The sequence below is a fragment of the Alligator sinensis genome, unplaced genomic scaffold, assembly GCF_000455745.1.
Source record: "Alligator sinensis unplaced genomic scaffold, ASM45574v1 scaffold752_1, whole genome shotgun sequence".
NCBI lineage: Eukaryota > Metazoa > Chordata > Crocodylia > Alligatoridae > Alligator > Alligator sinensis.
This window is the reverse complement of record NW_005842000.1, coordinates 2794123-2806382: the sequence shown is the minus strand read 5'-3', so window position 1 is coordinate 2806382 and position 12260 is coordinate 2794123. Positions and strand designations below refer to the sequence as shown.

Here is a 12260-nt window from a genome sequence, read left to right as displayed (position 1 = left end):
CACTTTCTCTCTGGGCACAGCACCAGCTCTACTGTTTTTCTGTTTGTAAAGGATTATACGCTAACCGTTGGCCTCTCTGTCTTGCCAAAGGGCTTACCCTGCTGCTTGTATAATTACTTTTGCTATGATATTACGTGTTATAGTCTCTCTTGTTCCTTGTAACTACGGTGGCTGGTATGCTCCTAAACCTCTTCCACGGTGGCCCCAGCCTTTGAAGGTCTAGTGCTGTAATGAAATGTTGCTGTTTCTAAATGAGGCTTCTGAGCCGCTTTTTGTCATGTGGCAGCGTTTAGGTAGATATGTCTTCACCTCCTTGAAGAAGGGTACTTGTGCCTGAAAGCTTGCAAAGAACTTTGTTCCAGCTGCTCAGCTGGTCTAATAAAAGAGATCACATAGTCTCATAGACCCAAAGACCCTGGCCTGCCTGTGTCTTTAGACCAACACGGCTACATCCAAAAACCCTGCACCTCCTTGGGGGTTCCTAAAAAATGCGATGCATGTAATGGTGAATTGTCCTATGTTTCTATCAGGAACTGCCTGTTTTGGCAGATTGAATAAACTTTTATTTCTTTCCAATATGGAATCTGACAGGAAGGGACGGAGGTTTTCTGTTTTGTTTTCTTTCGTTCAGTAATCTCAGGGAAACAATACTGCCTTTCTTGCAGCGGAACTGGCCGCTCCACACCCAGTAGCTGATTCTGGCCCTCAGACCTAAATAGGCTCTTTCATTCTCCACTGTCCTAGCTGTTGCTACTGAGGCCCTGCTGGGGTTAGCTGTGCTGCTAGAAAGCAAACGTGTCCAGAAGCACACCACTGAAAACCATGCTTCTGGAGGCAGGCTGTCGGAAGGACAGCATGACTCTTGACCTCTTTGTCGCGGGGCAATGGCTGGACATGGTGCTGTACTTTGATTAGTCGGCTGTACGTTTTCTGGGTATGCGAACAGGATTGGGAACAAGTTACGTTCCAACTGAGGTTCAGTTCGAGCTCAGGACCGTTCTAGCTGGGGACGTGGTACGAACCTGTTTATCTTGGTTCTTGTCAGCCGAATGTGCCTTATTGCTTCATGCAGTGGGAGTGGACCTCATTCTTCTTATGACTCATTTCCATGGGAAATACAAACCAGAAGGGTTTGGTGGCAAATCTCTGGGTCTTGTTGCCTCCCGTTTCTTTTTAAATACACCACCCTTTGGCCTAAAAGGAAAATGTCAGACTAGTTCTACATCATCCGGAACTTCTTCCACTTGAAGCTCCTTTTCACCTTGCCTTTACCAGTCTCCATCAACCTGTTACGAGTTGGTGCCGACTCTCTGTATCTAACTGGTGCTGTGGTGTCTGGTGCGACGGGTGCTGCTTGTTTCCAGCAAGTCCCAAAAGGAAAAGATCTAAACTTTGATGCTTCAGCTCACTGAGTCGAAACAAGGCTGGCCCCGTTTGATTTGCAGCGCAGAGCCGGTCCTGCATACATGAATGGCTTTGTGCCCGTGGACGCAGCGTGCGCCCAGCCAGGAGGGCGTTGCGTTTCTATACAGACCCTGATGTACTGAACGCGTGGGCTCTGATGTGCCGCTAGCACTTCGTATCCATTGATATCGAAGTGATCTGCACAGCAAGGTTGAGTAGTGAAAGAGTCTCAGAGGAAAGAATGTGTTTGTGGTTTCAAGCAGGGAGGAGGGGGTCAGCCTGAAACAGTCCAGGTCTTCTGGGTTCTTTATTGGCCCCAGGCTGGTTCTTTGTGTGTGGGATGACTTGGTTCCTTTGTTCCAGAAGCTTTCATTTTCCATTTTTTTGAGCAGCTTATTTTTGTGAGTGGATTTTCCAAAACAACAAAAAAAAATAAAACCTCAACAAAATCCTGCTTAACTGCTGCCCTGTGACTGTTTTTCCATCATTTAAACTTTCCAGAATTCTACTTCTGTTTCTTTTTTTCAGTGGGAAATAACTTCCGTTTTACTGCCATCTGGGTAGCCAAGAGCATTGCTAAATTCCTGAAGAAATGTTGTTTGGAAACCAGTTATAAACAGTTTGAGAACCCAGCTGCTGTCCCTAAAGAAACCCTGAGCTTCTAGTTGAGCTTGTCGTTCCGTGTGGAAAGGGGAGTCGCTTTTTAGTTGCAAGACGTAGGAAGAGCAAAGAGGCACTGTCCGTTCAGGACAGAGCCCGTGCTACTTCTGATTTTATATGTAGAATTTGGAACCAGTAATGGCTGCTCTTGTCTTGGAAAAGGACGCTGGTAGAGCACGTTGTTGTGGCTGAGATTTTAAGCTGAAGTCAGAGGATTCAAAAGGGCCGTCTTCAGAGCAGCTATGACTCTGCCGTCTTGTGCACTGTAGTGCTTCCGTTCATCATAGAGCAACTCGATCCTGTTCAGTTGTGTCTACGGTATACATACGCTCATTGCTGTCGCTTGTGTAAATTGGGTATTTGCGTGCACAAGTGGCTAGCCCATTGCATAAAGCAGCAAAAATGTGCGCTCTCATAGAGAAAGAGAGAGAGCGTGCAAGCTCTGGGGAACCCAAGTTCACTTCAGCAGATGCTGTGAAATGAATGTGGGTTCATGAAGGCTTGTGCGCGCTCTCTCTCTCTCAAAAATCTTTTTTTATTCGGTCTATAAACGTGCATATCTACCCTGCCTTCTGACTGACTTCAAACTAATACCTCTCTTAGTTTGTAGAGCTGTCCATTTGCGTTCAGCTCCCTGATTTATGCATTCAGGTGCTGTAACTGTGTACACCAGTGGATATACAATCATGAAAAGCATCTGAAAATTGAGACTAATATATTGAAATACTTGTAGGTATGCCCACTTTCTGATTTATAAAATGTATCCTGAGTTTTTCCCCTCTGAGTTGCTTGTAGAAATATCTTTACTTGGAATTCGCTGCTGCTTTTATTAACGAAGAGGACTGAAGGATGTCTTTTAAAGTTAGAGCAGTGGCAGTTATTTTGCGAATAGTGTTTTGGTGCGTGCATTCTTGACTTTGCTGGGACATCTGTTAAAGTTCTGTCTTTTTTTCCATCTGTTTCCTAGACAGTGTTTAGCACTGATCCTCCAGAAGGCACATCAAGCACCAACCCAGTTCAGTCTGTATCGAAACATTATAAGGTATGGGATGCCTGGTATGTTTTTGGCACGGTCTTTCTGTCCTTATGTGGCTGAAGTAATACAGTCAAGACTCAGAAGTGGCTAGGGTAGCAATATAGGTTGTTGAATCCCAGAAGGAGGCAAGGAATGTCTTTGTTAAAATAAATGTGTAAGATTAGAATTTGTTGCTCCAGTTCCAGGAAAAAAGGGAAACATCTGATTTGTAGTTCTAAAATTTGTCTTAAGAAGCAAGGAACCACGAGGATGCTGCATCCATGAGTTCTTGAATTTGCCATGTGCCTGCTTTTTTTTTTTTCTGGAAGGGATAGATGGGATTTCATCAGTCTTTGTTCCAGCATAGTGGGCCTCAAGTTCATCAGAAATGATTGTATAACACCCTGCTTCTCTTTTTCACGTTATCTAAGCATACTTCATAGTAAAACTGTTAATCAGTTCCTCCCCCCACCCAAAAAAAATATTGCACAGTATGGGAACAGATAACAGTGGGCGGGTGAAAAGGTTTGAGATAAATTGTCTTATATAGCAACTTGGAAGCACCAGAATTGATTCCTGTCGGGAAAAGAAAAGCAGCTATGGTAGTACTTATTTTGTTCATTTTTGAACGAAGTTTGCAAAAGCCTGTCTATCCAAAAACAACACTCTGTGTGTGTGTGTGTGTGTGTGTGTGTGTGTGTGTGTGTGTGTGTGTGTGTGTGTGTGTGTGTGTTGTCCTCCCCCTCCCCTGTGCCTCCCCAAATTGGGATTAACTGACCCTTTCAATACAATGCGACTGCTAGGGATGTAGCTTCGTTTGGATAAATCAAATTCCTACCACATTTACTAAATAAATGTTGACTAATGGCAGAGACTCCTAGGTAATTTAGAAAGAACCTGAGCCTTTGTAGCACAGATTCCCTCTCATTAGACTTCAAGCTTTAACACATCAAAACTGCACCTCCCTACTGTTTGGTATCATTATCTGCTATGCAGCTGGTCAGGCTTCTGTCCTGTCTGTGCTCCAGACCCTGAGACTTGGAGAGCAAGATGTAACACCACTTTGATTGATCCTAATCCAGCCGCTTTGTATTTTTAGCTGGTGACTCGGTCCTTTCCTTCTTTAGAATCTGCATCAGTTGTAAGCTGGATGTCATTTGTTTGCATCAGATGTGTAGCTGCTGCGTGCATGATGTTATTCTGCTAGAGTTCCTCGTTAACTCCTAGCTGCTCATCTTTAGGTTCCCTGTAGTTCAGTTCCCTTCATCATTGGGAACATCTTCTATTATTTGTTCACATCTAACGTTTTGAAAATGTCTAAGTTCTACCAATTTTCCCTTCGGAAGAAAAGGAGCTTAGGTTTTTTATTAAAATGTGATTCCTGAGACTTATTTGTTTGGTGTAATATTCTTAGGAAATATCCTTCCTGTGGGCCTGTATGTTCTTATTTCCCAGGGGAACACAGGTGACTGACTGACTGACTGTCTCTCTTGCATGCAGTCCAGAAGCTCTCCATGCCAATAAATTGCTCCAAACTAGCAGTTTAAGTATTGGCCATCTTTGCAGGGTGTGAGCAAGAGGAGAGGAAAGGCAAATGCAAACAGCGCTAGCACTATAAAAAGTGAACCTTCGCCATTCAGAGCAGGAGCCAGGATTGGGAATGATGCATCTGTGTTTCTTTTTGTACAGCAGTCTGGAAACATGTTACTTCCCTGTATTTTCTACAGGTGCACATTCATCTGGATACCAGCAATCAGAGAAAGAAGCAGAGGACAGACCTATGGAGTGCATCTGTTACAAAAAAGCAAGGTGCAGGAGTGGGTTGGGGTGAAAGCCCTTTAACAGCTAAACTAAAAGTCACTCAGCTGGTTCATCCTTAAAATAAAATACTGGAAGCTGCCCCAGTGGTCAGAAATGTATCTGTATTTTACCCTTTGGTACCATACACTGACCCAGGAAGGAACTTTCTGGCAGGTTAGGAGTCTCTGCCTAGCCTTCTTTAAATGTAAAAATGGATGTAGTGATTGGGAAAGTGAAATAGGCTTGCTGCTTAGGGTTTGCTCGTGGCTCTATACTAAAGTTGCACCACTTTAACTCGTGGAATTGTTAAAGTAGTACAAGCCCTCTAGTATCGACATAATTGTCAGCATTAAGGTGCTTTATATCCATATAGCTGTTCTTATATGGAAGGAGAAATGACCTATATAGATAAAGCTCTTTTATACCAGTACAACTGTCAGCCCTACAGCTTGTGCTGGTATAACTACTCTGCTAAAAAAAATCAGGTCTTAAACAAAACAGTGATGTAGCATAAAAAGTACTACAATACAAACATGATCTAATAAGCAAGAGCATCCACTGGGATTGGGAGGAAATTATCTTAATGCCTTTGATTTTGTTTCTTGATTACATGCATACTTTTCTCATGGTTGATTTTCTGGTTAGGACTGTGGCATTCGCTTTGTGAAAAGGGGGTAGCATGGGCTAAGGAGAAGGGGCAGCTGGGGATCTTTGCAGTTCTCTGCTGTGCAGTTATGTATCTGTGCTCTGTAGGCTGGTGCCTCGTGAGTTTGGGTGTTCTGGAATCTCGTTCCTTTGCTTCTGTATCCAGCCCCGTTACAAATAGCAGGTCAGGTAGGGTTGTGGTTCCTTTAAGTGGCAATGAGAGCACTGTCGGGGGCTTCATGTGCCTGCAAATGGAGAATTGACGGCAGGCTTGCTGGGTGTAACTCAGAGAAGGTTAAATCTTGGCCCCTTGCTATGTAAAAATTCTTTTAGATCCGAGGTAATATTTATAAAACCTCCTGGGTTCCTCAGGTGAAAGGCAGCGTAGAAATGTTGCTTTTGGCCAGGAAGTCTACGCTGTATTAAAGCCAAGTCTGTCAGGAAAGAGTTACGGTGCAGTTTTACCTCTGGCAAGGAGGAAATTTGCTCCTAGGCACATAAAAATATGCCAGTATGTGCTATAGTTTTAATAAAGATTAAATTGTCTAATCTTGATGGTAGCATTTCAGTAGAACTCCCATATTATGGTTGAAAAGCCATAATTAATTTTGTTCACTCTAAGATCGTATCGTCAGTCTGTTTATAAAACTTCCCTAGGCAGTCTATTCCGCTGCCTCACTGTTCTCACGGTGAAGAAGTTTTTTCTGCATATCCAATCTAAATGTACTTTGCTGCAACTTCAAGACAGTGGTCCACATCCTCCTCTTGGCAGCAAGAGAGAAGAGGTTCTTTATCTCCTTTTTATGGTAGCCTTTCGAGTATTTGCAGACTGCTCTTATGCCCCTCTTCAGGGCCTTTTCCACAAGCTGAACACGCCCAGCTCCTTGAGCCTCTCCTCGCATGACTTGCTTTCCAAGCCTTTGATCATCTTTGCTGACTGCCTCTGGACCCCCTCTAACTGCTTCACGTCCTTTTTAAAGTGTAAGGCCCACAACTGCACGCAGTATCCAGATGAGACCTAATCGAAGCACTATCACCTCCCGTGTTTTGCACCTAATGCTTCTATTGATGCAGCCCAAAACCATGTTGGCATTTTGTGCAGCTGCATCACACTGCAGACTGCATTGACAAATATATTACAAACCTTTAGGTGAAGAAATACAGAAATACTCTAAATACTCTCAAAAATGAAGAAATGCTCTATTTTTATAATCTGCAGGACTAGCCAATCCTGTCATTCTCAGTGGGCTTCCGAAAACAAGCTGCTCTGAGTAATGCTTTGGCTTGGAGAGGTAATCGGAACATCTTGTCTGCTACTAAAACATGATGCTTGGGGAGGACAAGTTGTTGCATACAAAACCATGAAACAATGCAGCAAAAAACAAATACACACGTTGTGCTTGTTTCCCTGCCCCTACACACGCAAGCAATAATGTCTGTCCACAGATATTCCTGTAAAAGAAGATTGGGTAATATCTGTGGAAAACAAAATTTCCAGGTTGTTAAAGAATCTTGCTTCTATTAACACTGACATCAGTAAGGTCAATATTGACTTCATGGAAATACTTAGCACTGTTGCACACGCTCAGTCCAGATCACCATTACTGTTATTCTTAGAAATGGGACACAGTTCTGAGTCAGGAGAAGCATTTTTACATGGAAAAGATGCACAATGTCCCTTATTTAAATGCCAGAGTCTTGCATCTATCTTATCTGATAACACAAAGACCATTTTTGACAGGCCTACAGCCAATTTATTCTGTTTCCCTCCAACGCTGTATATCACCTCCCACAGGAGACAAATACAGGGAATTAAATATAATTTTATGTGCCTTCATGCTTGAACCAGAGATTGTCAATACTGGTCTGGTTTTTCCTGATTGTTGTGTTTTTAGTAAAAAACAAAGAATAAAGGACAAAGGAACTAGGATGCTAGATTTCAGAAAGGTGGATTTCATCCAGCTCAAGGAGCTAATAAGCACGGTGGCATGGGAGGATAAACTGAAGAATAAAGGCACCCAGGAGAGCTAGGAGCTTCTAAGGGGCACAGTATTGGGAACCCAACAAGAAACTGTCCCGACATGATGGAAGCACAAGAAGAATAGCAAGAGACCAATGTGGCTGCACAAGGAGCTTCCAAAATGCCTCAAATGCAAAAGGCAAGTGCAAAGGTAATGCAGGAACGGGCAGGTCATGAAGGACACCTACAAGGAAACGGCAAGAACCTGCAGGGACAAAATCAGGATGGCAAAGATGAGAACGAGCTGCACCTGGCAACGGAGGTTAAGGACACCAAAAAAAGTTTCAATAAGTATGCTGGCCAGAAACAAAGGACCAAAAAAGCTGTGGGTCCTCTGTTAACAAGGCACAGGAACTCCCAGCTGAAGATGCAAAGGTGGAGCTACTCAACAGCTACTTTGCCTCAGTCTTTACAAAAAAATTAAGCTGCCAGACACCGAACAGGGATTATCTGGATAAGGAAAGGGGCAAGCTAAGGAAGGAGATAACAAGAGAGACTGTCAGAGCTTTTGTTGGGTCTGAATCAATTTAAGTCAGCAGTGCCAGATGAGTTTTGTCCCAGGGTCCTGAAGGGGAGCTGGCAGAGATCTTGGAGCCCTTGGCAATGATCTGCATGAAGTTGTAGGAGACAGGCCAGGTACCAGAGGACTGGAAAAGGGCCAGTGTAGTGCCCGTCTTTAAAAAAAGTGAGGAGGAGGACCCAGGCAACTACAGACCAGTTGGCCTCACCTCAATACCTGAGTATTTAATGGAGCACCTCCTAAGGGGCCCAGAAATGTCTGTTTTCAAAGGATTTTATGGGGAAGCCGTGCCTTGATTGGATTAACTTAAATATCCTGGGCTAAGTTCTAGCTTTGGTCTTCCTATCTGTTCTGTCAGTCAGCCAGCTGGGGAAGCAGAGACTGCTGTGGTCCTGGGCCCTGCACAACCCGTAGGGTCAATGCTCTGAAGGCACCCTGCACATTTAGATGGGAAGTGAGATTTCAGGCAGGGGATATTGTTGGTGGCATGGGGAAGGTTTTTATGTGGGCTGGTGTCACCTTGCCCTGGCCCTCTGCACCACTGGAGTGTCCTCTTCAGCTAGGTTTTAAATGTGCCCCATGGCATGAAGGACCCTGCTTTCTCTGGGTGACATGCCCAGACCTGTCTTGATATAGGGCCAATTAGAGACTGTTTCCACAGTGCTAATGAGGAGTGTACAGGCTAGACAGGGGAGAGGGAAGCTAGAGGTTTTGGCAGTTGGCTAAAGGAGAGTTTGGGGATTTGGGGGCATGAGAAGCCAGCTTAGGTTTTGGCTTCCAGAAGATGTTGAGGCTGTTAGCTCTGGGGCAGAGTGCCCCTTTACTTTCCCCTTCCCCTCGTGAGCAGGGGTAGAGATCAGTTGTTTTTTCAGGTGACCAAAGTTCCTAGTTCTTCATCCCACCTGTCTGGTTTTTCTACCCTATCTTCCACTCGCAGTACCTGTTGCACCATGAAGCCAACTTCTGGATGAAGGACTGACCTAGTTATATCCACTCTGTGCATGCAACTGGTCAGACTCAAGGTTTTGGTATCTTGGATATATTTGATCTGATCCGATCCACAACCGTCTGCCTTGAAAATAGGAACTACTGAAATGGAAATGGGAGCAGGGGGGAAATTTTGACCCTTTAATTCCTGTTTTGAGTAGGCAGAATTAAGACCAGGATGGGTGAAGCAGAAACCCAGATTCTGGCTGCTCTTGAGTACCCGTGGAAGGTTAGCTCCGGAGCCTGGCTTTGTGATTTGAACCTCTCTTTAGTTTATCGAATGCCAGATGGGGCAGGGCACCCTCCACCACTCCGCGACGTGGCCTCCACTGCACGGATCCCGGTTCTTAGAATTTTGCTTCCTATCTGATACAGGGAAGATCTTGAGCTATTGGTGTTTCAGCCCTGGGTACAGCATGCATGAGCTGGTTCGTCAGGGAGTCCGGACAATTATCCTCACTAGCGGGACTCTCTCCCCACTCTCCTCCCTCACAATGGAAATGCAGATGTAAGTACCTTTCTCTGGGGTGCACACTAAACTCGGTGGTTCGGGGTATTTACTGTCTTGATACCAATCTCATCATTTGTTCTAAGTGTTTGGGGTTGATAGCTGCAGCATGGCTTCTGGAATGAGCGTGTGGCGGACCTTTCTGCTTTTTCCTCAGACCTTTCCCTGTTTGTCTGGAGAATCCTCATGTCATTGATGAACACCAGATCTGGGTGGGGATCATTCCAAAGGGACCAGATGGAGCTGTGCTCTCCTCTTCCTATGGAAAAAGGTATTAAATTATGCCATTTAAAATGTTGGTTTAAAGTCTTGGGTCTTGGCACATGGATTCGATTTGAAGGCTGAGCGTTTGCAGAATGTTTAGCTTTCTCTGTAATTTGTTGCTGAGAGGAACTGATTTGCAGATTGAAAAACGGGGGTTACAGTTGAAGTAGAAATCTTAAACTAGGACTGGAAAGAACCTTCAGACATCATCTCATCCACCGCCTGCTCTTTTGTAATATGCAGCCAAAACAATCTTTGCAAATTAAGGTGATTAATTCTTGCTCTACCCACAGTGGCTACGAAGAACACACAATCATTGTCATCTTTATAACAATCTTTCAGCGATTGAAAAACTTTGTCATATTCCCCCTAAGTCTTCTCTTTCCTCGGGAAAATTAATCCACTTCTTTTGACACTAATGTTTTCCAAATATTTCATTACTCTTTTCGGTTGTCTGCATCTGCAGAGTGACCCAAACAGGTCAGCTGGAGGTTTTTGAGAGCGTTCCAACAGATATTTCAAAGGAATGTTGCACTTCATTGGCAGCTGGGTTTGTGCTTGGGTTCTTGACGAAAAGCAGAACTTTTCTGCTCTGGGGGAAAGGAAATGGAATCAGTGAAGGCTGGAAAATAGAATTCTCCCCTTTTTTGTTCCTGCTTTGTCATATCATTTTCAACATCAGACTTATTCATATAATGTGAAGATAAAAAATTCACACTTTACCAAATCTGGTGGATTATGGGTTTGTCAGCTCTTGAAAAGTCATTCACCCAACCTAGTGGTGTAACTGGGCTGGTGCCACTGAAGCTCGCACTAGGTTTTTCAGATATCGAGGAAGTGCCTTTGCTGCACACATGGATTTTCTGATTTTTTTTTATTTTTTAATTCTCTTCCCCATATTACCCAAAGGAGGTACAGTCTGATGCATTTGTTCATCCACTTTGAGTTCAGTGTTGTAGAGAAACAATTCCCCAGGCAGAGACTACTTAAGTTTGAGTTTAGCTTGGAGTAGACCTGACTTACCCCTTCTTCAGCGATATCCCAAACCCCCACACAGACTACCCCGAGCAGTCTGCCCTTCCCACAAGAAGGGAGAAGGACCATGCTGCCTTTTGAAATTTTGCTGTTTCCATCCTTTTAACATGGAAGGCATTCAGATATTGCAGGGGTGGTAAGCAGTGTAAAACACTGGGCATATAGATGGTAAAATTTGTGTCTGTGTTGGAGGGTACCAATGTCAGTTGTTGCATAAGTGCCATCCTATGATGCCGTAGGAATACCGGTGTGGCAGAACCTCTGCCACTTCAGCGCTGCTTCATTCAGGGTCAAGCTTAGAGTGGGGGCCTTGTTGCACCGTACGCTGCTTAGTGCTAGTCGCACCTTCAACTTGAGCGGCACACCTGTGTGGAGTGGCTGCACCTTAATGGAGCAGGAGCTGGGTTGTGCAGATCAAGAGAAAACCCTGCCCTGGCGTGGCAGAACTTTGCGCCACATAACAAGTGCTTTAAGCCACTTTACGGTGTTAATGTGTGGAGAATCCAGGAATTAAGAGCTCCAGGAGCTGCCCCAAATCACCGTGTAGCGAGGCCCTGATTTAGCTCATTCGTACTGCTATGCTCATGCACAGGCAGCAGCTCCAGCGTAGCAGTTGATGCACACTCTGAATCAGTAGCTCCCCTTCCCCTTTCAGAATTGCTAATGCATCTGTTTGTCCCTGCCCTTAGATAAAGCATCGCAAATCCAAGAAGCTTAGAGACCACTCTTTAAGTTCGCTGTGATGTCAGATCCCGTAGCACGTGTCTCTTTTCATTGTGCCTTGCATGAGGGGAGGGAAATGTGCAGCACTTGCCATCGTCGATCTGGCACCAGCATTTGTAGCCTGTGTAAACATCAAGTTACTTTTTTTCTGCTTCACGCTTTTTTCTGGGGAGGCAAAACATGCAAAACTCTCTGGAACAAAGAGAATGAGATATGAGGAAGTGGATGTAGGGAGAGAATAGTTGGATTCTCCATAGGAAGTAGCACCGTCAAAAGAATACCGGACCGTGCCCGCAGAGCGGCGCTGAGTCAAAGAGTGTTAGTCACATTGTCTAATTCAGCTGGCACTGGAAATACAGATACTAAATCAACTCTTCCTGTCGCATGGCACTGCCACACCTAGTTAATAACTCCTATCAGTCTTGGCAGCTTCTTCACATTGCTGTCTGGGAGGATTTTGTTCATGATTTCATTTTTAATCATGAACCTCATTATCTGTAGGTACTCATGCTTTCATGACTGAAGGCTGATGCATTGTGACCTAGATTTTCTTCAGGGCTAAAACCTAGTTCCAGTTGTTGCTTTTCTAGTTGATCATGACAATGTGTAGGTAGGCCTAATTATTGCTAGCTGCTTGGAGGGCAGTGGTCCGTGGTGGTAAGTGTTGTACTAAAGCTAA

The 12260-nt window shown here is 44.4% G+C and overlaps 2 protein-coding genes across 7 annotated transcripts in view; one reads left to right on the top strand and one right to left on the bottom strand.

Annotated features, from left to right (window-relative positions):
- The window catches only part of ARFRP1 (ADP ribosylation factor related protein 1), a 125771-nt gene that overhangs the window by 20310 nt on the left and 93201 nt on the right, over positions 1-12260 (bottom strand). The window lies entirely within an intron of this gene.
- RTEL1 (regulator of telomere elongation helicase 1) overlaps positions 1-12260 on the top strand; it is a 67324-nt gene that overhangs the window by 22681 nt on the left and 32383 nt on the right. For all 6 annotated transcript variants that reach the window (XR_003093577.1, XR_003093576.1, XM_006021666.3 and 3 more), the window contains 4 exons: positions 3032-3106; positions 4807-4888; positions 9427-9559; positions 9717-9830. Coding sequence is in view for 4 of the 6 variants with exons in the window: in XM_006021666.3 (XP_006021728.1) it covers positions 3032-3106; positions 4807-4888; positions 9427-9559; positions 9717-9830 (404 nt within the window). In the remaining 2 variants the exon portion in view is untranslated. The remainder of the gene's footprint in view (positions 1-3031; positions 3107-4806; positions 4889-9426; positions 9560-9716; positions 9831-12260) is intronic.